Here is a 27151-nt window from a genome sequence, read left to right on the forward strand (position 1 = left end):
AAAGAGTTGCGTATTGTGGGTACTGACAGTGAACTGACACCAGAACTGGGGAAACTGTTGGGGTAATGTGCGGGAAACCCTGGGGAGAAGACATTGCTGGGGACAAACAGGAAAGGGCCAGTGTGCAGTGAGCAATCGCTTTTATTGAATCCCATCTGTCTGCCTGTGTTTCCACTCCAGGATGCTTTCCGGGCCTTTCATCTCAACCCCAGCTTTGTGCAGAAGTTTCTCAAGCCATTACTGATTGGAGAGCTTGCCCCAGGGGAACCTAGCCAGGACCGAGGCAAAAACGTGAGTATCTGCAAACCCCTCTCTGTGGGCTCTGTTTCTGGAGAAGAGTCTACAATCTGGTCATTCCACAATTTATCTACAAAGCTGCCCTCCAGGTTCCTGTGTGCAAAGCCACTACATATAATTCACAAGCCTTCTTCACAATAGACAGCTCTAGCAAGTACAGGAAACTGCAGGGAAAGACACCCACAGTCAGACAGCTCTGTGTGGCCATGTGTATATCCCACTATTGACTGGTGCAGGGATAGGCAATACTTAGGTCAACTTCTCCTGACCTGCAGCACCCCCTGCTATTCCCCTCCTGCAGGTTTTCAGCAGCTCTGCCTGTGCAGTTCAGGCCTGATCTGTGACAACTAAAGAAGAGCCCAGTTCAAACTCACCAATTTGAACACTTGCAAACTTTGGATAAATATGGATCAAGATCTGGATCCAGTCTTCGTGGCTGGAGTTCATCTCTAGTCAACAACCCTGTTGCTCAAATTCTCATGACCTGGGTCTGCCCATCATTCCGTAATGCATGTCAATTTGTGCTACAGACAAAAGGCCATGAGGCCACCAGAATGAGACTGCTTGTCATCTAAAGCAGATTTGAACCCTCTTTCATCCTCTGCTCCATACCATTGACCATGCAGCCCGAGCAAACGCTACTCTGAACTTCATATGGGCTTATCCTGATTAGCTCTCAGCAATGGAGAAGTCTGTGAAAGTGGCCACATTTATGGAGTAAGTGGCAATAACCCCAGTGGGTGAGATGAAACAAACTGCTCTCTCTGAGCACTGTGCTTATGAAGCTGTAACACAGCAGGGCCCTTTATCCACCCCATGTCAATGTGTCCAGCTCTATGCAAGTCCCAAATGTTCCATTCATTCATTATTCAGACCCTGTGCACTGCACAACTGACTCCTAAAGTGAAACCCTTTCTCCTCCGTATTGTTCTTTAGCCGACTGAGTTCATGACATGCCTGTTTCATGCACAATAGCAGTGACTACATTAACCTGCATTACCTCTTGACCTGCTTTCATGAGTGACTGCACGCTAACCGAACACATCCCAAAGAGAACGGAGCTGCCTTGGCACTCTAGTCTCTCGTCAGCAGAGGTTCAGGGTTATGCATAAGTGAAGAGACTGAATTCTCTCTTCCCGAAGGAGAGGGGAGATGTCCCTTCATAGCCTATATGGAATGAATTACGGAACACTGAGACTGGATAAATGGAGAGGTGTCGGACCAGCTGGTGTAAATCACCATAGCTTTATTGACTCCAGTGGGTCTCGGGTGACTTACACCAGCTGAAGATCTGGATTTTAATTGTAATTCAGAAGGTGGGGTAAGACCCATCAGGGTAAGGACTCGGATCAGGTTCCTGAGTGGGGCAGTGTAGAAATTCTGAAGACTGCATGAGTACAGAGACTAATTCTTCTCCCATTCTGGGGAAAACAGGCAGGGGTTAGTAGTGTGGAAGCCCAAGCTTGAATGGACACATTCACACATATAAAGAAGGTGCACCTTAAATCCTGCATTTCCATTTTGCAGCCCCAGCTGGTGGATGATTTCCGGGCCCTGAGAAAGACAGCAGAGGATATGAACTTGTTCAAAGCAGATCCCTTATTTTTCTCCCTTTACCTGGGTCACATCATCATGATGGAAGCTTTGGCTTGGTTACTAGTTTCATACTACGGCACCGGCTGGATCACAACCTTTATCCTTTCCTGCATCCTTGCAACCTCCCAGGTGAGAAATAGCACGGAGTAATGGGGGTGCTTGTGCTTCCATGACAGGTGACCTGTCAGTGCATCCAGTTGTTCCGAGTACCTCATTATCACAACACGCCGGGACTATCACAGCACTCACTTTGGAAGAACATTCATGAACCTCATGCACCCCCCAGACCCCCTCACTGCCTTGCTCTTGCTCATAGTGAGTCTACTCACTGCCTCACACTCAGATGCATTGAGCTCACTGCCTGTCTCTTGTCCCCCTCCCGTAGATCCAATACCAATGAAATTAATACAAAACTCTCCCCCTTCAACGCTTTTTCTGTGCATAGGACTGTGCACATTTCATACAGACACACAATACTTGCCTTCTACTCTGTGTGTCCTTTACTTACCTTTGATTTCAAGCAGCCCTGTTACCCCTGGTCCTTTTTCCTCTGCAGGCCCAGGCTGGGTGGCTACAGCATGACTTTGGACACCTCTCTGTCTTTAAGAAGTCTATATGGAACCATATTGTCCACAAGTTTGTCATCGGGCACCTGAAGGTAAAGGTCGTGTGCTGGATGCCAGCACACACTGTGCAGAAAGAAAATGATTGCAGCGAAGGAGACTGGGGATCCACTCCATCCCATTTCACAGACTGTAGGTGTAAAAGCCATAAATTCCAGCTCTCCAGTCAGATCTCACCCGTTCAGAGGGAGCAGCAGCCTGGAGGAAGAATTAGTGACAGATTCCAGGTGGAGTTCTTGTGAGGCTCAGATAGGGGAGCCAGATCCTCAGCTGGTGTAAATCATCATAGCTCCAGTGACACAAATGGAACTATGCTGATTTATGCCAGCTGGGGATCTGGCCCATAAGATTGTATAATGCTTCATTTTAACAATCTCCTTTACTCCCCTTCCCGCCCCACCTTTCCCTACCTAAAGCCCGAGTAACATGTTCATTGATTAAAATGACCATCCTGCCAGCTCTCACCCATTCGGGACAATTTTAGAACTTCAGTCCAGGATAGGGTCCAACACAAGAGTCCTATACAACCCAGCTGGCGAAAGGATCCACCTACAGTGGGGAGTCTTGTAGGAAGGGATGGAATGGTAGGCGTTATTAGATGCACATTTAGTTTGGCCTTGGCCATTTTAACCACTAGCAATGAGAATGACCCCACTAGCAATAAGAAGTATAAAAAGGCAGCAGTGAGACCTCACTGTGTCCAGACCCAAGGTGGGGCTTCATCTATTGAAAGCCACAGCAACAGGTCACCTCCTTGGCCACAGCTCTGTTCTCACCTGTGACGGTGTCCCTCTACCCCTCTTTCTTGTGGCCCAGCTTGGGTGGTACTGACCAGGCATTTCCCAATTTGCAAGCAGAACAAATAATGCTCAATTGCTACCCAACCTGCTGTAATGCAAGGAGAGGAAATAGGGAGTCCGAGCAGAAGAAGCCCATTCTTCTTGGTGTATGCAAAGGGATTAAATATGGAGAGCCTCATTTGCATGAACAAGGTTAAGCACATTGCCAAATTTGGGGTCTAGATGGATTTTCTTCTTCAGGGCATATTTGGCAGTATAGAAGAAATCAAGACAGGAGGCAGGCAAAATATCAGAGCAGAGAGATGATAGCTCAGAGAGAGAGAGATCAGCAGGGATCTGGAATGAAGAGACAGGATTTCCCTTCCTCTAGAGCACTGAATAGGGGATAATCTTTTAGGATTAGATTGGCATAGCCTACCTGATACATCTCCTTTCCTTCCGGGGGAGAGAAGGGGCATTCCTGGACCTTTGCCCATCTCACAATTCTCTGTGTTCCTCCTTCTTCACTTTATAGATGATCACTTGCAGGTCCTGAACAGAGAACACCAAAAAACCACAAAGCAATTTACTGCAGCAATCTAAAAACGAGGGCTCCCACGTTGGGGTTGGCTATTCCCTCACTGCCAACTTCCCAACAATGCCCCGTTATTCATAGCAACCAGAGCTCTCAGATTGCCCAGTCCTGGGACAACTGGTTTCCAACATGTGTAAGCAGGGGCAAGTAACCTCCGAATGCTCATTAACATGACTAAACTAAAGGCAGCTTTGTGAGATGGAGGCTCTCTGTCCACTCTGAATTCTTGGAAGCAGCCAGCTGCCCACAACGCTTATCACCAGTCACAAGGCAAGTGCTTTGCTGGCCTTCTGCCTGAGCATCCTTGGCAGTGGGATAGCTTGGCACTGTGTTTCACAAGTGCCAGAGGAAAATGAGGATATAGGACCCTTATGGGACACTGTCCAGTCCTTTTTTTTTTTTTTTTTAATACTCTCCATTAAAACCTTCTTAGACACTGGAAAATAATATTTCTTTCCTGGCCAGTTTTGTGTTTTTTCCATTGGGCAAAGAGGGATTCTTTTCACATTCTTTCTTGCACTGCATAAGCCAACATGGCTTTGCCTGCCTTACGTCATGCTTGACATCATCAAGTGAAACGGGTGATGGCACCGATCACAACAGAGCTCTGGGTAAAGGATGCTGTTTATCTTGGGCTTCCCCTGCTGGTGGGATGTCGGCCTGCCTGTCTTTGCAGCATATAAATATTAGGAGTTGCATGTAAGCAAGGCTAACTTCTTTTTTCTCAACATGAGTGGCATTATTTTAATACGATATAATAATCCAGACAGATCCAGATCCTCAGATGGTACCAATCAGCCTGTCAGAGCAGAGGATTTAGCCCCTTCACACTTACAACAATTTCAAAGGTAGCTAAGAGTTTGGACATAAACTATACGCCATGGGCGGTTTAGATTATACAAGTGAATGAATATCACAGCAGGGGGATCATCCAGTGGCGTAGCCAGGTGGAGAAAACAGGGGGAGCGGAGATAAGAAAATGGCGCCACCCTCTAGTATTCACCCGGCGGCGCTCCAGGTCTTCTGCAGCGGGTCAGGCGGCACTCCAGGTCTTCAGCAACACTTTGGCGTTGGGTCCTTCACTCGTTCCGGTCTTCGGTGGCACTGAAGGACACATCCCCCCGCCCCCCGCCCCTGCCACCGCAATGCTGCCGAAAACCGGAGTGAGTGTGAAGGACCTGACATTTAAGGGAGGAGGGATAGCTCAGTGGTTTGAGCATTGGCCTGCTAAACCCAGGGTTGTGAGTTCAATCCTTGAGGGGGCTATTTAGGGATCTGGGGCAAAAAATTGGGGGATTGGTCCTGCTTTGAGCAGGGGGTTGGACTAGATGACCTCCTGAGATCCCTTCCAACCCTGATATTCTATGAAGTGCTGCTGAAGACCCGGAGCTCCACCTGATCTTCCGCCGAAGACCTGGAGCGCTGCCGGGTGAGTAAAAATTAAAAAGGCACCAAAGAATTAAAAAGGCACCACTTCTGCTCGGTGGGGGAGCAGCCGCTGCCGCACTCCCCCCCGCAGCTACGCTACTGGGATCATCTCTCCATTAGCGGGAACCATGCCTCCCCATGGACTAAACATTTCCTCCCTCTTCCCAGGGTGCCTCAGCAAACTGGTGGAATCATCGTCACTTCCAGCATCATGCCAAGCCCAACATCTTCAAGAAGGACCCAGATGTGAACATGCTGCATATTTTTGTCCTGGGAGATTCTCAGCCCGTTGAGGTAAGACAAGGAAGTGGTGGTTGCTGGTGGGCTTTAGAGAACTTTTTCTGTGAGGACAGGGGTTGATCAGTGTCTCGAGGACCAGACCTCGGCTGTTAAGACTTTGTCTTTGAGGAAATGTTGAAGGGACACACCCCAGTTCCCTGCATCTATATTTTCTGACAGGAGTTTGGGTCAAAATTTGAGAGGATATGAGGGCCAGAAAATTCAGTGGCCGATATAATTTCTCATGCTTGTTTTCAGCCCAAAGGTGATCATATGTTTAGGTGGCTTGAGAGGTAGGGAATGAGAGTGAAGAGAACGCAGAAATAGGGTCAATTTTAATCCCATTGTTCTGAGATATCCAAGTGTGGAAAAAACGGTGCAGAATACTCTTTTGCTGACTTAACCCAAACTGGGCTTCTTTCTGATATTTCCAACTTCTCCTTGGTTTAGTACTTCTGTGAGGACAGGCACCTCTTGTGAGCAGTCAAAGCAAATTCATTTTAAAAGTTTATCTAATATTGAAAGAAATGCCTTACGATATTTGTGTACAAACAGGGGTCCTCACTTCATTGGAGCCTTGGCAAATTCTCTTTAGAGCAGATTGCATGGTAACATCAGAATAATGGTTTCCTCTTGTGTCTTCTGCTTGGGGAAAAACATGAGGAAACTCTACCGGGGGTGTGTGGGGGGGGAAGACCTACACTAATGCAATTGTAGTGCTGATGTGTTAAACACCAAAGGCTTGGCTGTACTTCATGACCTTATAGGGGCATAGGGGAGAGGAATCCCCCATGTGTGCTCTTTATGGGCAGTCCAGGCTTTGGGTCTGGTCATGCAGGGGTAAAAGGTACTGCATGCTTACTTACTTCCCCACTGGAGCAAGTAGGGGTGGGGCAGGGAATCAGTGAAGCTTTGGCTGCATTTCCCAATCCACCACCCAGCAGAGCTCAGCCAGCATAGCAGGGTGAATGGTAATTATACCCCTGAAGCAAGCGGGGAATGTGGAGGGAATTGCAGCTCCCTGAGATGTAATTCCTTCCTGGGGCAATTCAGCTATGGGTGGTGTCCTTGGGACACAACCTAGTCCTGCAAAAATCTGTAAATTCAAAAGACAGGGGGCCAGATACTTGACTATGTAAATCCATGAAGTCAATGGGGCTATATTGATTTACAACAGCTCAGGTTCAGAGCCATGGTTCCCAAGGCAACTATGAGCCAGCCACACTGCACACAGTAACTGTATCTATTAAGGTAATGCAATTAAATCCAATTCTCTGGGGCCACAATATTTACTGTCTGTATTGCAGAAAAACCCAAGGGAAGGGTATAATAAAGATCAATAGTGGTATATGACGTATCAGCATAAGGACATACAGTAAAAAAAAAGCTTATAAAGCCAATGTGTGGATCTGAAACACCACAGCAAAGGCATTTGCAACAAACAGAATATAGGGAGACATAAAAGAAAATACTGGGGCACATTCATGCCACTGCAACCCACTTCTATGCCACAAAGAAGCTAATTCCAGATACATGGTGAAGAGGCAGCCTAAAAGGTGAATTACATGCATGGGTACTGAGAGTGTTCTATGAAGACAGAAAGGTCTAACCATATGTCACTGAAATGAATCACCCCGAATGGACCATAACAAACCACTAACCAATCATTACCCTATGGTAACTAAATATCTGGAGTCAGATCTTCAACAGGTGTAAATTGGTGCCACTCCATTGACGTCAATGGAGTTTGCTGACTTACACCATTTGAAGAGCTGGCCCCTGATAGCTAGGTTTTGAGGAGGATGATCCCATCACTTCACAAATAGCTGAGCAGAATGGGGGTGCTTATAGCAATGAAGGAATTGGTTCTGTCTTCCAAGATGAGTGTCTGACGTATATCAGTGCTTGGATGCGCTTGCACTGCTGTATATTGAAACCTTACCTTGATGCAGCCTTGCAGAACTTGGACTGCACTTAATTCCCTTCTCATAAATCTGCAATTACTGAAATCACCTGTGCCCCGCCGGCCATGTGACTGTATTACAGGTGAAAGGTGTTAGCCTGTTTGAACTCGGATGAAGATATGGACCAGGTCCCTGGAAGATGCCCCTCAATCAGAGGGAAGGGAACAAAATGGAACAGAGGTCAATCAAAATGGAAATGAACAAGGGAGTGGGGAGAAATAGTGAGATAAACAAGTAAGAGGAGAACACAAGTATGGGAACACTGTCTGGAGAACCCCAGACAACTGCTGACAGGGACGGGCTATTTCCAACTCTGGGGTGGTGAGTGGAGACCACGAAGAACTAAAGGAACACCCCCTCAGATGAAGAAAGGGACAGAGGTCCCAAGTAATCAGTTGACTACAAAAGAAGGAAACAGGAATGAGCGTGCAGATCAAAGGTTTAAAGCAAAGGAACCCCAGATGGGGACACTGAGCTGAGAACCCTAGACAACTGACAATGAGTATTGGATTGATAGCACAGGAAACTCTCCCCTAACCACAGAACAGTCAGCAGCAGTCCAAGCTTCCCAACACTGCCCCATCATTGTGTGAAGAAGCATTTCCTCACACAACACACAGTCAACCTGTGGAACTCATTGCCGGGGAAGTTGTGAAGGCCAAAACTATAATTGGGTTCAAAAAAGAATTAGATAAGTTCATGGAGTATAGTTCATAGAATCATAGAATATCAGGGTTGGAAGGGACTTCAGGACGTCATCTAGTCCAACCCCCTGCTCAAAGCAGGACCAATCCCCAAGTAAATCATCCCAGCCAGGGCTTTGTCAAGCCTGACCTTAAAAACCTCTAAGGAAGGAGATTCCACCACCTCCCTAGGTAACGCATTCCAGTGCTTCAACACCCTCCTCGTGAAAACGTTTTTCCTAATATCCGACCTAAACCTCCCCCACTACAACCTGAGACCATTACTCCTTGTTCTGTCATCTGCAACAACAAGAACAGTCTAGATCCATCCTCTTTGGAACCCCCTTTCAGGTAGTTGAAAGCAGCTATCAAATCCCCCCTCATTCTTCTCTTCTGCAGACTGAATAATCCCAGTTCCTTCAGCCTCTCCTCATAAATCACGTGCTCCAGCCCCCTAATCATTTTTGTTGCCCTCCGCTGGACGTTTTCCAATTTGTCCACATCCTTCTTGTAGTGTGGGGCCCAAAACTGGACACAGTACTCCAGATGAGACCTCACCAATGCCGAATGGAGGGGAATGATCACGTCCCTCGATCTGCTGGCAATGCGCCTACTTATACAACCCAAAATGCTGTTAGCCTTCTTGGCAACAAGGGCACACTCTTGACTCCTATCCAGCTTCTCGTCCATTGTAACGCCTAGGTCCTTTTCTGCAGAACTGCTGCCTAGCCACTTTGTCCTTAGTCTATAGCAGTGCATAGAATTCTTCTGTCCTAAGTGCATCTGCACTTGTCTTTGTTGATCCTCTAATTTGTCTAGGTCCCTCTGTATCCTATCCCTACCCTCCAGCATATCTACGACTCCTGCCAGTTTAGGTCCATCAATGGCTATTAGCCAAGGTGGTCAGGGACACAGTCCCATGCTGTGGATATCCCTAAGCCTCTGACTGCCAGATGCTGGGAGTGGATGACAGGGGATGGATCACTCAGTGATTTCCCTGAGTTCTGTTCTGTTCATTCCCTCTGAAGAGTATAGCATCGGCCACTGTCGGAAGGCAGGATACTGGGCTAGATGGACCATTGGTCTGACCCAGTATGGCCATTCTTATGGCTTAACCCAGATGGGAGGATCACTCAGAGGGGAGAGGGCTTTTTAGGGCCAGTCAATCTTTGGCCTCTCTGCTGCCACTGCCACCTACCATCACTACCAATTGGTGACAGTATTTTGTGATGGGGACGCCTGTCCTCTGGAAACTAGATGGAAACCCTAGATTTAGTTCACATACTGGAGACTACCAAACAGCCACTGATCTGATTCCTCCCTCTCGTGTGCATGCCCACTGTTTTTATGGCTATTATTGTCATTGATCTGGACTGCCATAACTGTACTGATGTCACTGAGGAACTTTATCCGCTGATTGCTGCAGACCTGCAGTGTGATACAGTAAAAAACTGCAGTAAAACCCTTATCAGCCAGGACTGCACACAGTATTAAAAGCTGTTACTTCTGCACAGTTTGTCTGAGTGACAGATGCTGTGGGGAGACCAATTATGAATTTCCTGATGTCGGTATACTTAAATCTCAAACGTAAGATTGCAGAGGTGCAGTTTTAATGGCTTGAATTGTACCTTAGGGTACATTGATACACAAAAAAGAAAAATCCTGCAACAGCGAGTCTCAGAGCTTGGGTCAACTATTCGGCCTTGTGGGGCTAAAAATAGTAGGGCAGATGTTCAGGCTTAGGCTAGAGCCGTGGGCTCGGGCTGGAGCCCAGGCTCTGAGACCTGGGTCTTGGCTTCAGCCCAAGTCCAAACATCTACACGGCTATATTTAGCCCCACAGCACAGGCTGCTCAAGTCCAAGTCAGTTGACTCAGCTCTGGGACTCTCTGCCACTGGATCTTTTTGCTGTGTAGACATATGATAAAGTACTTTAGTTGCAATTACAGCACCCTGGCCACTCATTGATGTGAGAGCAGTGCCTAGAGGCAGAGACTGAAATCGGCCCTGCATTGTGCTAGGCCCTGTCCCGACCCTGAGGTGTATACAATCCAAAGAGATAAGACAGACAAAGGGGAGGAGGAGAAAGGAAGAATTATCATCCCTGTTTTTCACATGAGGAACTGAAGCATAAGGAAATTAAATGACTGGATCGAGGTCACCCAGGAAAGCTGTGTAGAGCTGAGAATTAGCCTGAGATCTCCTGAGTCCCACTCTAGTGCCTTACTCATTAGACCTTCCTTCCTCTTGCCTGAAGGATGGTTATGAGACTCGTGCATGTTTATTACAGCTGGTTGATATTTTTTCCTCAAAATATTTTATTTGGTGAAATGTGGCTTTTGACTAAAAATGTCACAGTACCTTTTCAGTGTGGCCACAATTTTCCATCTCTTTCATGAAAACTGGAAGCCAAAACCCAGCCATTTTTAGACAACTTGCATTTCAGTGAGACTCAGGCTCCTAAGTGCCTATGTCACTTTTGAAAACAAAACTTAGGCTCCTAAGTCAGTTAGGCATTGCAACACTGAGGCCTAAAGGGGAAAGTTGATCTAAGCTACACAATTTGAGTTACGTGAATAGCGTAACTCAAATCGACGTAGCTTAGATCTATTTACCGCGGGGTCCACACTATGCTGTATCAACGGGAGACGCTCTCCCATCGACTCCCCTTCCTCTTCTCGATATGGTGGAGTACTGGAGTCGACATCCAAGCGATTGGCGGTCAACTTAGCGGGTCTGGATTGATGGCCGCAGCATCGATCCCAGCTATAGTGTAGACAAGCCCTGAGTGGAGCAACACCTTTAAAACTCTGGGCCTCAGTATCTCTCCCTCAGTTCCCCCTCTGTAACAGGAGGATAATAGCATTTCCCTACCTCATGGTACATGAAAGACTGAGAGGTGCTCAGGTACTTCGGTAACAGGGGCTAAATAAGTACTCAAGTTGGATGATTTTAAATGGGAACTTGCCTCTAGTGTAGACAGGGAAGTCATGATTAAACATATATTAGCAGGGCAAGATCAACCCTGACAACAATCAGTTAACACATCTTAAAACATGACCTATTCTCCTACTCTAGACATAGCCTTTGAGAAGGAAGTACTGTATGCTAAGATAGCTTTCTAAGGGCTTGCTCCTGCTCCATGTAAAGGAATGGCAAAACCCTCATTGCCTTCAGTAGGGTAGGATTAGGCCATAAATCCCCAGCTTTGTCTAAAGAGAGTTAACCAAATATAAAGAGGTGTCATTGAGAGTCTCCCCGTGTGGAGAGTTTTCTCATATCCATGGGTGTAACGAGCTGAGACAGTTCTCTGTCATTTGTCTCCCCCTCCAGTATGGCAAGAAGAAGCTGAAATACCTACCTTACAACCACCAGCATGAGTACTTCTTCCTAGGTGAGTATGCCCGGGCCCCCTATGCTTCCCTATATGGTGAGATCGAGGGGATGCATCTTTACCTTGTGGCTCCCTTTTGCCTCAGCAGAGCGATTCTTCACTTCCTAACTAATCCCTCCCTATCCAGGACCCGCTATCCCTTTCACACCTTAACTGCAATAGAAGCAGGCACCTCAGTTCCTCCATAACATCATCATTGAGATCCATGGATCCTTACCACCACCAAAGAGGCTAAATAAAGTGAGGCAAGTGACTAAGTCTAGGAGGCATCCCCCAGTAGATAAACATGCCAGCAGAAGTCCTGGGCTTGCTCATTGTAAGTCTAGAATCTTCCATACCAGAAGGTGAGCAGGACATGGAGGAAATACCGCCTCCCTTTGCTGAAAGACAGTAGCAGAGCTCTGGTTTCCCCATCACAAGCTCTTGCCTCAACTCGTATTTTCAGGTCCCCAGCATGTCTGTTCACCTCATGCTACACACCTGTCTCCCTCATCTGCTCTCTTTTGTTTGCCTTTCAGTTTTCCCACCTCTCCTCATCCCCGTGTACTTCCAAATGCAAATCATCATGACCATGATCAGACGCAGGTTCTGGGCGGTGAGTGAAAGCTTGTCTCTGCTCTGAGTGTCAAACTGTGTCTCACGTGGATGGTGGAGAGAACCTTATCTGGGGAGGGAGAGACGAGGCTTCTGTCCACTCTGTAAAGAGACCTGGCTTAAGGAGGGGTGTTGTTGGGGGTGAGGGGAGGGTAAGTTGCTTGTAATGCATAATCTCTTCTTTCTTTCCCTAGGACCTGGCCTGGGCCTTCAGTTATTACATGCGCTATTTCATCATGTACATCCCTTTCTATGGAGTTCTGGGATCCCTGTTTCTCCTCACCTTTGTCAGGTAGGAGACACTGCTCTCCCCTACCTCCAGACATGGGCCCCACCCATCCGACGTGATGAGCGATGTCAAGCTAACTCATCTATGCCATGACGTTCTGCCTTATTAATCAAGATTCTCTCCACTCATTTACCCCAATCTGTGCTACATCCCTCTGCCTTGACTAGCTTCTCTTGCCTCAATCTCCTCCAGAAGATTTGATTCTGGTGTTTAGTCTCTTTCATCATCAGGAAATCCTTAGTGGTGGTGATGGCATGTGGAGATGGGAAGCTCCATTCCCTCCTTCCTTCCTCACTCATTCCCACCCATGTAAAGCTCCCACACTGGGTCTAAGTCACCTGAGGAATTTTGGATGTGGTTCCTTTCAGAGCCCCTCCCAAGTCAGCTGGAAAGTAACTCAGGAAAGAGGCAGGGAGCTCCCTCCCCTAGGGACTGAATGTGCTGCCTTCACATTATACCCAGCTCCTGCCAGCTCAGGGAGCGAGAAGTCAAATGCTGTCCCCAACTTGGATCCCCTGCATGTAGCATGCTTTGCTGGATGGCCCCTGGCCCAAGCACTCACTTTTACACCCTAGTACAGAGACAGTACTATGACTGACTGGACTGATGTTCCAGACCATAGGATTGTATTGACAGCTCCACCCTGGAAGCAGTGACTGTGATGGCTAGCTCATGCCCAAAGGCTGGCCTGAATTTAGATCCATTGTTAGGGTCCTTAGAAAAATAATGTTTTAAAAGAATTTTTGCAAATCTGTGTAAAAATCTTTAAACTGTAGGATCGGAATTCCACCTCTCATGTTATTTTAATGGCTCTGATCATGAGTTAGGAAAAATTCCCATTGATATCAATGGGCTTTGGTTCAGGCCCTTAGAGAAGCATGAACTTCAAAAGATTTCATTAAGTCATGATAATCATCCATATGTTTAAAGGTTTAGCCAGCCTCTTTTGTGTCAAATCCAGTTGAAAATCTCACAGTGACAGACATTGTAGTTAGATTTCCAGTACTACTTTGTTTCCGTTGGATCAAAAATGCAACAAGACCAGCTTTCCTCCCAGTAACGTGGTTAATGAAGCATCACAAAGCTTCCTTAAAATTGCTTATTTAAATTTAAGACAATAAGGAAAGAGTCCAAGGAGTTTTATAGAGCAAACCAGCTTTCTAATCAGTTATGAAATCTCTCCCTAGCTGCTCTCTCATTGGTCAGGGAAGCCAGAATTCTTATACTGAGTTACCACTTCTATTCAGGCTGCAGATGCAAGCTCAGATAAAAGCATTTACTTTTGATGTGAGGCCAGGCACTTCTAGCCAGCAGGAGGAAGACAGCAAATTCAGATTGTTCTGATTAAGCTATTTGGCCCATATTACCCTTCAGTTGCTGGATTAAAACACCATGCGAAACAAATATGGTGTATAAAAACCCATCCAGGCCAACATCACAACCTTAGAAAAATTCTTGGATCTTTCTTCACATGCACCACGCTCTTCTTTAATTTGTGTGTGAAATTATTGTTGGTGAAAGATGCCGGCTAGGCTAGACGAGTCTGGAGACTGAAGTCCTCTGTTTCTTCAAAGAAGAAGTTCAAAGTTCAGAACAAGGACAGTCCTCTGAAAGTCCCTCTCAACCCCGGCCTAGCGAATAGGCATAAAAAGAGAGTTCTGTTTCCATGGTCTATTCCAGTGGTCTCCAACCTTTTTATACACAAGATCAGTTTTTGAATTTAACTGCAACCCAGGATCTACCCCTCCCCTTCCCTGAGGCCCCACCCTGCTCACTCCATCCCCCCTCTCTCCATTGCTCACTCTCCCCCACTCTCACTGGGCTGGGGCAGGGGATTGGGGTGCGGGAGTGGGTGTGGGGTGTGGGCTCTGGGAGGGAGTTTGGATGCAGGAGGGTGCTCTGGGCTGGGGCAGGGGGTTGGGGTGCAAGAGAATTTGGGGTGCAGGAGGGAGTATGGGGTGCTGGCTCTGGGAGGGGGCTGGGGAAGGACTCCCACCAGGCGGCACTTACCTCGGATGGTTCTGGGTGGCAGCGCAGCAGGGCTAAGGCAGCCTCCCTGCCTGCCCCTGACCCATACTGCTCCTGGAAGCAGCCAGCACACCCCGGCAGCCCCGGGGGGGGGGGGGGGGGGGGGGCACATGGCTCCGTGTGCTGCCCCTCCCTGTAGGCACCACCCCCATAGCTCCCATTGGCGGCAGTTCCCGGTTCCCGGCCAATGGGAGCTGCGGGGGTGGTGCTTGCAGGCAGAAGCAGCGCGTGGAAACCCCTGCCCACCCCCACCTCCAGGGGCTGCAGGCCAGGAGTGTGTTGGCTGCTTCCAGGAGCAGCGCAGGGCCAGGGCAGGCAAGAAGCCTGCCTTAGCTCTGCTGCGCTGCCGGACTTTTAGCAACTGGAGATCACGATCGACTGGCAGAGGCTCCAGGATCAACCAGTCAATTGCAATCTACTGGTTTAGGATTTAGGACGGAAGAATCCCATGCACCGCTACAGGCTGAGGACTGACTGGCTAAGCAGCAGTTCTGCAGAAAAGGACCTGGGGATTACAGTGGATGAGAAGCTGGATATGAGTCAGCAGTGTGCCCTTGTTGCCAAGAAGACTAATGGCATACTGGGCTGTATTAGTAGGAGCATTGCCAGCAGATCGAGGGAAGTGATTATTCCCCTCTATTCGGCACTGGTGAGGCCACATCTGGAGTATTGCATCCAGTTTTGGGCCCCCCACTACAGAAGGGATGTGGACAAATTGGAGAGAGTCCAGTGGAGGGCAACGAAAATGATCAGGGGGCTGGGGCACATGACTTACGAGGAGAGGCTGAGGGAACTGGGCTTGTTTAGTCTGCAGAAGAGAAGAGTGAGGGGGCATTTGATAGCAGCCTTCAACTACCTGAAGGGGGGTTCCAAAGAGGATGGAGCTAGGCTGTTCTTACTGGTGGCAGATGACAGAACAAGGAGCAATGGTCTCAAGTTGCAATGGAGAAGGTCTAGGCTGGATATTAGGAAACACTATTTGACTAGAGTGGTGGTGAAGCACTGGAATGGGTTACCTAGGGAAGTGTTGGAATCTACATCCTTAGATGTTTTTAAGTCCTGGCTTGATAAAGCCTTGGCTGGGATGATTTAGTTGGGGTTGGTCCTGCTTTGAGCAGGGGGGTGGACTAGATGATCTGAGGCTCTTCCAACCCTAATCTTCTATGATTCTATGGCTGGTGACCACTGGTCTATTCCATTCTTGATCTCTTTGCTAAGACTGACAACCAGAAACCTAGCAGTGATTGGGGGAGGAGGGTGTTGTGAGGAGAACACGTGTCCACCAGGAAATTGAACAGATCAAAAAGGTTCATTCTGAGTGAGTGTTTCCAGGTCAGTTTTTATTTTATCCATACTGGTATCCCCGTATGTATCACAAACTAAGGGGTGAATCAAAGCTTGTAAAGGCAGGGTAGTGTGAAAGAGCAATCCCCCAGTGAGAATGCGAGATCAAGGGAGATAGCCACTAAGGGAAATACAGTTAGGTATCCTAATAACCATGTTAACGCCTAGACCTAAAATGGAGCCCCAACAGAGCAAGAAAAACCTACTGCAGAACTGATTCCTTCCATTGTCCAGAATCAGAAAGCTGCCTGCTCCCTCATCTTGGGAAATACTCCCCTAGTATCCTATGCCTCCTCTGTGTACAACATGGCTGCTGCCTGTACACCCCCTCTCCCCACTCCCTTTGTTATCGCTGTTGGCCTTACCTGCACTATCCTATATGAGGATGGCAAGCTGCACAGATTATAGCCTGATCTGCGCTGTGAATGTTTATGCTTCCTTTTGAAGGTTTCTGGAGAGTCACTGGTTTGTGTGGGTCACACAGATGAACCATATTCCAATGGAAATTGACTGTGAGAAGCACAGAGACTGGCTCAGCGCTCAGGTAATGGCTGGGATATTAATGTCCCATAATAGGTTAGAAATTCACTTGCCCTTCAGAGAACAGCTGGATTATCATTGACTACCTGTCCCAACATTTAGTTTGAGCCCAGTTTAGCAGTTTTACAACATAATAGCCTGGGGTATCTTTCCCCCTTCCCCCCCCCCCCGCAACTCTCTCCTATAGGGAGTAAGGCTGACTATGAGGAGATGGAAATCCAAATCTGTGTGCTGAATCTGTCCCCTGAATTGATACATTTTGAGGGGCTAATTAAAGCATTCCTCATTCAGGTCTGGGGAAGTGCAAGGCTCAAGGGGCTTCACAACAATCATCCTTCATAAAGTGCGTTGAGACACAGGTGTGCAAATCAGAAGTAACTCCATGTAAGTCAATGGGCCAGATCCTCAGGTGTAAGTCAATTTAGTTTCCTTGACTTCAGTGGAGATATACAAGACCAGCTGAGGACCTGGCCCAATGTCTTTCTAACTTTTACTGTTCAGGAATAACGAATTCTGAACACATCATGTGAAAACCAATCATAGCAGCTGCAATGGCTCAAAATGCCTTCCACAGACTCACCAAACATATACACCCATATATATATACATACCATGCCTCCTACCTGCAGTGTTCTAAGACTAATTCAGCTGTTACGTGGCCTGCGTCTGCTCTCCATTACACTGGTGTAAATCAGAAATACTTCCAATAACATCAGTAAGTAACTGAGTTGAGTGCAGAATCCATCTCCTACATCAGGTTACAGTATCTACTGTGGCCCGCAAGGGATAGCTTTCAAAGTCTGGCAGTCACCATCTCTCTACTGGGTCCTGATCCAGTAAACACTTAAGCATTTGTTTAACTTTAAGCATGTAAATAGTCCCACTGTAGTCCGCTACTCATGTGTATGAAGTGAAGCACGTGCTAACCTGTTTTGTTGGATGGGGGATTTGGAGAAAGAGCAAATCTGACACTGATGTGGTTTTAAGCTGAGTTCTTTGGAAATACCTATTGCTCATGCAGTCATCATGCAGAATTCACTGCCACAGCTTAGCAAGGAAAAGAATGTAAGAGGATTTTAAGAAAGACTGTGTAATTGTATGCTCATGAATAACAATGGTAGCTATGCCAGCTAAGCAAATGTTCCCAGCTTGTTCAAACCTCATGCTTCAGGGTTCAGCTGATGATCTGTGTGCAGCTGGGAAGGGAACCTTCCACCCCCCACGTCCCACAAAGTCGTAGTATTACACAGCTGGCTGGATGTACAATGGCCTCTTGTTTTGCCTGGCTCGGAAGCATTGGGTATAGGCTCTGCTGAAGGCAGGATACCGACTAGATGAACCTGAGGCAGTATGGCAACCCCTATGCTGCCTCACATGTGCAGTTCACTTTCCGAAACTTGAGAGAATCCCTGATCAAGCCTCTCTGGTGACAAAGACCTGGGTCTGATGCCTTGCAGCCTTCTCTCCTTCCTAGGCTAGTGGAGCCATGCAAGAGGATGTGGTTATTCCCAGGGGAGTTGGTCACTCTTCTTTTAGTGCCCCCAGCCCTCTCTGTCAATCTGCCTCTGGCTCAGAAGGGATGGACGTCTCAGGAACAACTTGCGATTGGAGATAGGGAGGGACTATTATGATAACTAAAAGATAGGGATCTAAACGAGTGGGAACACCCTGACATCAGCCCTGTTATCATGAAGGATCACAGGACAACCTGCAATGTGGTTTTCTGCACACCTTGGACCTAAGAGCCATTTCCAAGATAGGCTGAGACTATGAACACCCTAGTAGTTTAACTGGCCTGGCACCATTAGCCTCTTTGCCAGTTACTGAGGTGGTCTTCCTGGTCTCTAGCCCCAGGGTGCATCAGGGGAACATAGGTCAGCAGTGGCCAGATGGGATTGGTCTAGAGCAGTGGTTCCCAAACTTGTTCCACCACTTGTGCAGGGAAAGCCCCTGGCGGGCCGGGCTGGTTTGTTTACCTGCCGCATCCACAGGTTCAGCCGATCGCGGGTCCCAGTGGCCGCAGTTCGCTGCTCCAGGCCAATGGGAGCTGCTGGAATCGGCCGAACCTGCAGACGCAGCAGGTAAACAAACCAGCCTGGGCTGCCAGGGGCTTTCCCTGCACAAGCGGTGGAACAAGTTTGGGAACCACTGGTCTAGAGGAGTATAGGGAATACAGCCGGTGCAGGAGAAGCTGCATGAGAGAATATTTCATCCAGCTTGGTAGTGCAGTAAAGGTGCACATGACTGCTTGGTTTGAAGTACCCCCTCTGCCTTCTGTAACATGCAGGAAGAAGAGCCCTATACCAATTGCTTTTAGGCCAAAGCTTCATTAAAATTCACTGTTGGCATCTTGTCTTTGCAGTTGGCAGCTACCTGTAATATCGAGCAGTCCTTTTTCAATGACTGGTTCACAGGGCACCTGAACTTCCAAATCGAGCACCAGTGAGTATGGGCCCAGGGGGGATGGGAAGGAATCTTATGGACACAACCAGGTCACCACCTGGCCAATCAGGGCAGGGCTTAGGGAGGGGTGCAAGCATTATGGGGCGGTAGTGAGCAGGGAAGGAAAAGAGACCTCAGGAACATCATGCATGAAATCAGAAGAAACAATTGCAGTCATCCTCTCATTTCACCACTAAACACAAATAACTTTCACCTGTTGCCACCAGCAAATTCCCCTTTCACCCTCACAATCTTAATTTAGAGTCTGATTCAGGACTCATTGATTAAAATGGCCATTAAATCAGGTCCTTGGGCTCATTTGGTTTGGAGTGTTTCTACTCACTTCAGTAATTCCCTCTGCCTCTTCCCAGCCTCTGATTTACGTAGCTTTAGTGCAGCTGCATAGGACTATCTGCAGTTCTAGGTACCCTAGTTCAGCAAAGATATCAAAAGATAAGATCAATTATGCAAAATGCTGTCCATGACAATACAAAAACTAGAGGACAGGTCATATGGAGTAAGACTGAAGGACCCAGAAGTTGACTTAGGGAATGAAAGAGAACCCAACAGAGCAGCAGAGGATAACAAGACCACAGATTCTTTATCTGTTTGTCTGGTCTATGAGCTTCAAGACAATTTAGCTTGTCAACAGACGATTAGTTGTTGTCCAAAGGGAATGCAACTCAAGTTGCAGTGGGAGAGGTCTAGGTTGGATATTAGGAAACACGGTTTCACTAGGAGGGAGGTGAAGCACTGGAATGGGTTACCTAGGGAGGTGGTGGAATCGCCATCCCTAGAGGTTTTTAAGGCCTGGCTTGACAAAGCCTTGGCTGGGATGATTTAGTTGGTGTTGGTCCTGCTTTGAGCAGGGGATTGGACTAGATGACCTCCTGAGGTCCCTTCCAACCCTGATATTCTATGATTCTATGACAGCAATCTCAGTAGATCAACTGAGGGTTCCTCACTCCTCATTTTTCTAACACTCCCTGTTTTCTAACCTGATCTTTCATTCTTTCTAAGTACGTTTTTGTTTTGGGGCAAGACAGCAGAAATGGGAATCAATACATTCAATTTTCAAGAGCATTTCTTTAAAGCTTGGATTTCTCCCTCTCGCTCTTTTCTGTCTGCCTGTTTTGCTTGGAGAGAAGGAGGCAGTAATTAGCCCTAAGAGAAGCAGAAAGAAGTGTCTGTTTCCAGGGGTCTGTCGCTAGGTTTTTCTCAGGCTCTCTCTACTTCTTTATTCAAGCCTGTTTCCCATGATGCCACGACACAATTACTGCAAGATTGCCCCACTGGTGAAGTCATTGTGCACCAAGTACGGAGTCCACTATGAAGAGAAATCTCTCGGCAAGGCATTCATAGACATTGTTGGGTAAGGGGCCTCAGTACTACTCACGGGTGTATGCAGCCTGTAGTGCCAGGGCCTGCCTTCCAGTAATCTCTTGTCTATTTTAATAGAAAAAAAGCTCTGCTTCATAGGTACCTGTGCGTAGAGCAGCGGCATCAGAGCTGTAAACTGTTTGTTTGCTGTAGGAGTGATAATCTTTTTGCACCAATCTAAAAAGCATCTGGATTTTTACTGTAGAAATGACATCGCTCCATTGACTTCAATGGAGTAACAACAATTTCTGAGCCAGATCCCCAGTTGACATAATGTCATAGAGAAGAAAAGGACAAAGCTATCTCAAAAACAGCAGGTTCCAGCTCTCTAACCCACAGACTCCTTCCACCCTGGCCCTCAAACAAGGAGAAATCAGGAGTGACCTGCTCGATGATTACCAAGTCGCCACTGAATTCCCCCAAGAGATGTTCACCCCTTTCTAGCACCTTTCGTACCATGCTATTCAGGTGACTGGCCCTTTAAATCAAGGAGCTACAGGCTAAAGTAGCCATTTTGCACCTGACTATTGCAGACAGCAACTTCCTATTGCTTGCTTTTGTATTCCCGAAGAAGTGGCACATCCTCAGGATAGGGGAAATAGGTGGACTTTAAGTCACTTTAAGACAAAAGGCCCCGATCTTGAGCCACACCGAGTCGTGTTTGTGCCCCTCCAGCAGTGGAGAGGGCACTTAAAAGCACACATGTGCTCAGGATTTATGTGCTGAAGAAGCAGTTGTGGATTACTCCACCACTGCAGAATCCTCAGCTGGTGAAGAGTTAGCGTAACTGGTTCTGTACCACCTACTCCAAAGGGGGCCTGTTGGGGGTCGGAGGAGATGTGGAAACAACAGGCTTCAGTAACAGCCCCTAAGGAACCAATCTAAGCTGGCACAAGTTAGTGCAATCCTTAAAAGGATGAAAAAGTGACAACAAACCACCTTTGCTCTTCCCCCCTTGCCCTCAGCTGCATCAAGTACTGCTCTGATGCACAGGGGGATTCTGCCAGATGTTTCTCAGGACAGTGGCCACATGGCTATAACATACAAATTCTCTGAAACGATGAAACATGGGTGTTGCCTGAATTGTAACTAGAAGGAGTTCCTGCTGCAGAACATATTGACCTACTTTCAGTGTAATGCCCATGAAGTCTGTGGAGTTAATCTGATGGACACTACCTGAGATTGTGCCCATTGTGTTTTAAGTCAAGTTGTGTATGGAGTGAGATAGGCACCTCATCTCGCTTTATAGACCCAACGTTCAGGAAGGAATATTGACCTCCTGAGGAATGATGGTTGGATTCAGAAGTGGGCAACTCCTTGCAGAATCTCTGTTCAGGCAGGCCTGTGAGTCCTGCTTCACTAATGCCTCTCTTCTCTTTCCATAGGTCCCTAAAGAAATCTGGAGATCTCTGGTTGGATGCCTACCTCCATAAATGAAACTGGATCATAGTGGGGAGGTGCGAGTGATGGGGGAAGGACTGTGTGGTTTTGTTTTTTTTCTGTCAGATTTCAGCCTATATCTGTGTGCACAGTTTGAGGGGAGTTTCCTGTCTTGTGAAATGCTACTGGGGTGGGTGGGTGGGTGGGAGGTTCAAGAGACCTTTTTAAACCAGAGAGATTTTAAAAGTGTTTGGCCCAGTCTTCAGAAGATGAGTTAAAAGATCCATTTCATACCACCTGGCTGGAAATTGACCAAGCTGAGTGGGGTTTTCTATTTTGGAGGTGGAGGGTGAGAGAGCGGGGTGGATAAACAGAAGAGCAATTTCTTCCCTCCCCTCCCTCTTCCTGAGCCATTCACTGCAGCCCTAGCCTCAACCCCCGCACACAGGCACTAGATTCATAAACATGATCAGGCCAGCGTCAGAGAGCTTCTGCATCTGTTCCAATATTTACAATCCCAGAAACCCCCGTCAGCTTGCACCCTTTTCCCCCTTCTGATGCCGGTGCCGAGGAGCAACAGCCCAGGATTGGATTGTGTTTAAAAACAAAAAAACCAAAAGCCTGTTTGATCACCCATGGAACGGCGAAGTCTCTTGGCTGTGCTGCCTGCTGCATCCTCCCTGGAGAATTGGGAGGCGCAGCTGTGAGCAGCCGGTGCTGCATTATTAGTCTGCCTGCCTCGCTCAGAGCCCTGCTGTGGCTTTGTCTCTCTCTCAGCCTCTTCCTCTCTCTGAGCGTAGCGCTGCTTTCGTAAAGGCCGTGGCACCAGTCCTACGCTGAACTCCCGCATTAGCTTCTCTGGGATTCTGCACAGGCGCAGGTATCCAACTGCATGGGCCTCTGTGCTGGATCAGGCTCTGGGTGTGTTTTTACTGCTCTCGCAGACCCCCTGTTCTCAGGGGTCTGCGACTCAGCTCTGGGCTGAAACAGCGAGAGGGATTTAACAATCACTTCGTCAGGTTTGCTTTCCATGTGGCCCATTAACACTGCTAAGATGTCTGCTAACTAATGATAATATCGATATGTATAACAAATTGATCTGCCCATTGCAGATGCTTTATTGTGCTCCTCTATAGTTCACAGACTGCCTTGGGGGGGTTGCAGCTACTTAACACAAATACAGCAGAGAACCAAGCTACCCTGGTTTCACATTTGGTGTGAAACTTTCCATAGAGCACTGAGAAATGTCTTAAATTGTCTAGACCTATTTTCTGTCTGATACACAGTTACCCAAGAACTATTAATGGCTCTAATGGAGGGTAGTTTACAAGGTTCAGTTGGTTCCATGGCACAGGGCCCAATCCAAAGCCAACTGGTAGCAATAGAAAGTCTTCCATTGACAGCAGTTGGCTTTACGTTAGGCCTGGAGACTTTAATTTAATACAGTTGAAAGCAAGATAGATGTGACATTCCAGTAACGTTAAGGGCCAAGGTTTCTAAAAAAGGCCTCTAAACTTCTGCCCATCCCTCATTGCCTGTTCAAAACCCACATTTCCTTGTGCAAAATAGGTATTTAGTCATGCAGTTACCTAACAGCGAGTTTGTAAGCACATCATTAGGTCCCAGTCCCACAACTGCATCCCCCCAGGCAGATCCTATCACCCAGATGGTGCCCTACTAAAATCAACAGGGCTCTGCCTGCCTGGAGGCAACTGCAGGATTGGGGCTTGACACTTGAGAAAGTTTAACCCACTTTAGAAAATGCCTCCCTGAAGATCAGATTTTACCACACTAAAGCCAGGAAATTCATAGCGGAGATTGTAATTTAACCAATTCACTGATGCCTGAAGTTTGTAGGGGACTCTAAATATTTGGGTGATTTTACAAACCCTGTTGATTGCAATACTTAAATATCACCACAGGTGGTTAGAATGAAGTTTTATTGTCCTGGTGTGTTTCAGTTTCAAGCAGACCTTGAACACCTTTTATATTGCAGTCCCTAGGGTTCCAATCTCTAATAGCATAATTAATAGTATCCTTCTGTATTTTGTAGTCTTTTTGAACAAGGTAGTAATGAGTTAGCACGCGATTGTGGAAAACACCATTGAAACTGCCTTAATCTCAGTCTCCTTCTGATTCAATGAATGTATCTCACATTCTCTGCTCCAGCAGGGATGAGCACAAACTTACTGCAGCACCTGCTTTGCCGTCTTCCAAATAGGCAGCTCACTTTTCGAGAAGGTTCAGGTTGTTTGCTCCTCCAGTTCTTGTTTCCAAAACAAACTCTGAGTTTGGCTGCTGCTTCCTCTGGACTCTGGCCCCTTTCTCTTTGCTGTCTGTCTTGTTGGAATGTTGGCCATTTGTATGGTAAACGTCCAGAGGAACCTCAGGAGAGGGGTGGCCCAACAGACCCATCCCAAACCAGTAGCCTTATTCCAGTCACGTGCTTTTGTAGTTGTCATTGATCATCTCACAGGAGGGACTTGTGTTTTATTAAAAGAATAATGCAATTCCGGTAGGGCACCCGGCATTGCCAATGCTTGGGAGACGGCAGCTATCACTACTGACAGCTGCAGAACCTCAGAACATTCTAGAAGAGCAATGGGGCAGGGCACCATGCAGAAGGAAGGGCCAGTCCTGAAGCAGAACAATTGTTTCATTTGTCCTGAGCAACCACAAACAAAATCATAAAGGGAACAAGTAGGGACAGGCAAGAGCCTGATATTGGCTCTTCCCCCTCACCCAGGCGAGCTGGGTGCTTTAGATTAAACTATAGAAACATTCTTGTTCATGGAAAACTCTGAGTCACTAAGACCTGCAAAATAAAAACAATGCCATTTTATAATTGGGAGAGATTTGAGTGTCATACTGTTATGTCTGCTGGAAGATGAAAGTCCTCTCTCTACAGAGGATCAAGTCCCTCACTCCACCATAACTTGCAGTTGTGTTTATCTTACTTTGTGTACTGATGTAACCCATGCCTGCTGAGTCTGGTGCTCTGTCCCCCTCTAGTGGCAGCTAGACCACCTAGAGATTAATGAGTCTGCTACAGCATTGGCTAAGAGGCATGTGGCTTTTAGCTCATGCAATACAGGTTCATGCATTTAACTCCATAGGTCCCAGGTTCAGTGCTGACAACTGGGGTCTGTCAGTGTTACACTAACATGCAAACCAAATTCTCTCATGAAAACTGTATGTGTTGGGAACAATGTCAGCTGTCTCTGTATTTTGCCACTGGGGCCAGTCCCACTTAGTCACCTTCCCAAATGAGCAGTGCTCTTCTCAAAACTTCCCTCTTTGCTGGAACTGAGGCCTCTCTTCTCTCCCTCCCTCCAACTCCAGAGAGTCTTTTATTCAGACAAACGTGTGTCCAGATGCAGCAATTCGATAGAGTGACAAGGTGTCCATGCGTACATTGGAGTAAGTCAGACTGAGCCCTGGTGTAAAGGGATGAATCAGGCTCACTGTATTCAGAGAGATCAAAAAACTTTCATGATGAAATTTGAAATTCTAGTCAGCTAGCTTGAAAGGTGCAGAGCAGTTTGCAACCCAGGGAAGCAGAGAGAGATCCTGACTTTATTGAAGGCTTTGGAATGAACGCCAAGAACCACTGAAGTGGCCTTGCATGGCTTTGGTCCCAAACCAGCCTAAACTCAGCAATTTTAGCTGAATTCGACTTTGTGTTTGTAGGTTTGAACTTGACACCCAGAGTGAAATTCAGGGGTGCAAACGTGGAAACTTAAAACCTAGTTTGCCCAAATCCCCGGAGAACAGCAATCAATGAGTTCCCCTCCCAGAGCAAGCAGGGAAAAATCTATAATGTTTTTTCTGTTTTGATTATTTATTGCTTTTGAATGAGATACAAGCACACAACAAACTCTCGGACATGCAGGGAGCCTGTTGGGGCTTTCAAGAAACAAGCCTGAGCCACACCACGGGTGACTTGGCTTTTGGCAGCACGTAGGCCATTTCCAGAGGCTGTGGGTTGGAGATAAGCAGCTTGTTTCAGACAGGACAATTGAACGGGTAGACATGGGGGGACAATCTTTGCGTTCCTCCAGTTAGCAAGTGGGGTGGGGGTGGAATGTTGAGGTTAGAAGGTTCCTTGGCAGTTGGGATTGGCAGTTGGAAGGGGAAGGAGTGACCTGCTGAAAGGGGGCAGGAGCCCTGGGCGGGGAGATGGGGAGTACGGGTGGGTAGGGGCATGTCGTAGGGAGCTGGGGGACGTGTGAGGGGAACAGGGTCAGAGATGTGAGCATGAGGGAGAAAAATCAGCAGGGGAAAGAGAGGATGAGGAGAGAAAGGAACAAGGCTGAGATCAACTGTCCCACATTCTCTCTCATGGCATTGTTACCTGACCAGATAATGGCTTCAAGGCTGGATTGTGGCTAGCCCTGCATGGATGCATGAGGAGGGAGGACACCAGCTCAACGAGCGCTCCCTTTCACAAGGAAGGAGAAGGCTCACTCTCAGTCCTTGATCTCCCTGAGTAAAGACTGGACGCGTCTAATGTAAGCAGCAATACTAGACAACCCAAAGAGTTGGGTTTTGGACCCATCCTACTCCCACCTAGTTAGCAGAACAGGGCCAGTGAGGGGGAAGGGAAAGAAAACACACACTGCACCCTTTAAAGGGGTGTTCCAGTTCTCTCTGAACTGTGTGCTTCCCTAGCACTCTGGGAGACATGCTGGGTGAGCCAGCTAGGAAATCTCCGAAAAGCTGTGGGCTAGATCCTCAGGGGGTGTAAATCTGTGTCACTCCATTGCCATCAATAGATCTGTTCCAGTTTGCACCCGCTGGGGATCTGGCCCTCCAAGTAAATCCTGACAGTAATAGTCAGTTGTGGTGAGGGGTAAAAAAGGGTCAGGGGACCTACTGCTGAGGATTCGTGTACCATGCATTAGGGGACTCAGCCTCATAACACCATCCACACACATTAATAGAAGTCTATGTCAAAATGCCTCCTTTCTGTAACAAGCTGCTATACATCAGTCATGGCCTCTTCCAACAGATACTTTTCTAAAAGCCACCCTACCAGAGCCCTGAAATTTAGAGTGTGTCTAGAGGTAGTTTTAAAAAAAAAAAAAAAAGCAGCAATTCAAAAATCTTCATAGAAAAGCTCCTGACTGTATCCTTCTTCAGTAAATATTTCAGTAAATCAAAGGAACTATTTTTTCTAGTGTATCTACTTCTCAATAAATTCATAACTGTTGACTATAAAACCGTTTAACGTGATTTATTCACTCACATTCAAAGTCATTGCTGTCCATAGTGAAACCTGTTGATGTATATGCTTCTTGGGCAGCTGCAGATGTACAAACACACTGAAGACATGCAACAAGGAAGAGCTATCTAACCTAATTAGGGCATTTTTAGGACACCCATCACTATATTTTCTGAACACCAGGGCAGCACACCATTCCTTATGTCTGGAGTTGGGTCAAGGATGTGTGTTTAAATCCAGTACTAGCTGGGTTTGGGGTGGGATTAAGGTTCGTTTACCCAGGGAGTAATGCA

At 47.2% G+C, this 27151-nt stretch overlaps 1 protein-coding gene across 1 annotated transcript in view; it reads left to right on the plus strand.

The window, feature by feature from the left end:
* Positions 1-26707, plus strand: part of LOC102933275 (acyl-CoA 6-desaturase) — a 33515-nt gene extending 6808 nt beyond the window's left edge. Inside the window, exons 2-12 of the mRNA XM_037899460.2 lie at positions 181-291; positions 1825-2022; positions 2450-2551; positions 5487-5612; positions 11577-11637; positions 12156-12232; positions 12426-12523; positions 16340-16436; positions 18795-18874; positions 20121-20246; positions 21640-26707. Of these exons, the coding sequence (XP_037755388.1) occupies positions 181-291; positions 1825-2022; positions 2450-2551; positions 5487-5612; positions 11577-11637; positions 12156-12232; positions 12426-12523; positions 16340-16436; positions 18795-18874; positions 20121-20246; positions 21640-21691 (1128 nt within the window). The 3' untranslated portion in view covers positions 21692-26707. The remainder of the gene's footprint in view (positions 1-180; positions 292-1824; positions 2023-2449; positions 2552-5486; positions 5613-11576; positions 11638-12155; positions 12233-12425; positions 12524-16339; positions 16437-18794; positions 18875-20120; positions 20247-21639) is intronic.
* Positions 26708-27151: the final 444 nt, after the last annotated feature.

Source organism: Chelonia mydas, chromosome 6, assembly GCF_015237465.2.
Source record: "Chelonia mydas isolate rCheMyd1 chromosome 6, rCheMyd1.pri.v2, whole genome shotgun sequence".
Lineage (NCBI taxonomy): Eukaryota > Metazoa > Chordata > Testudines > Cheloniidae > Chelonia > Chelonia mydas.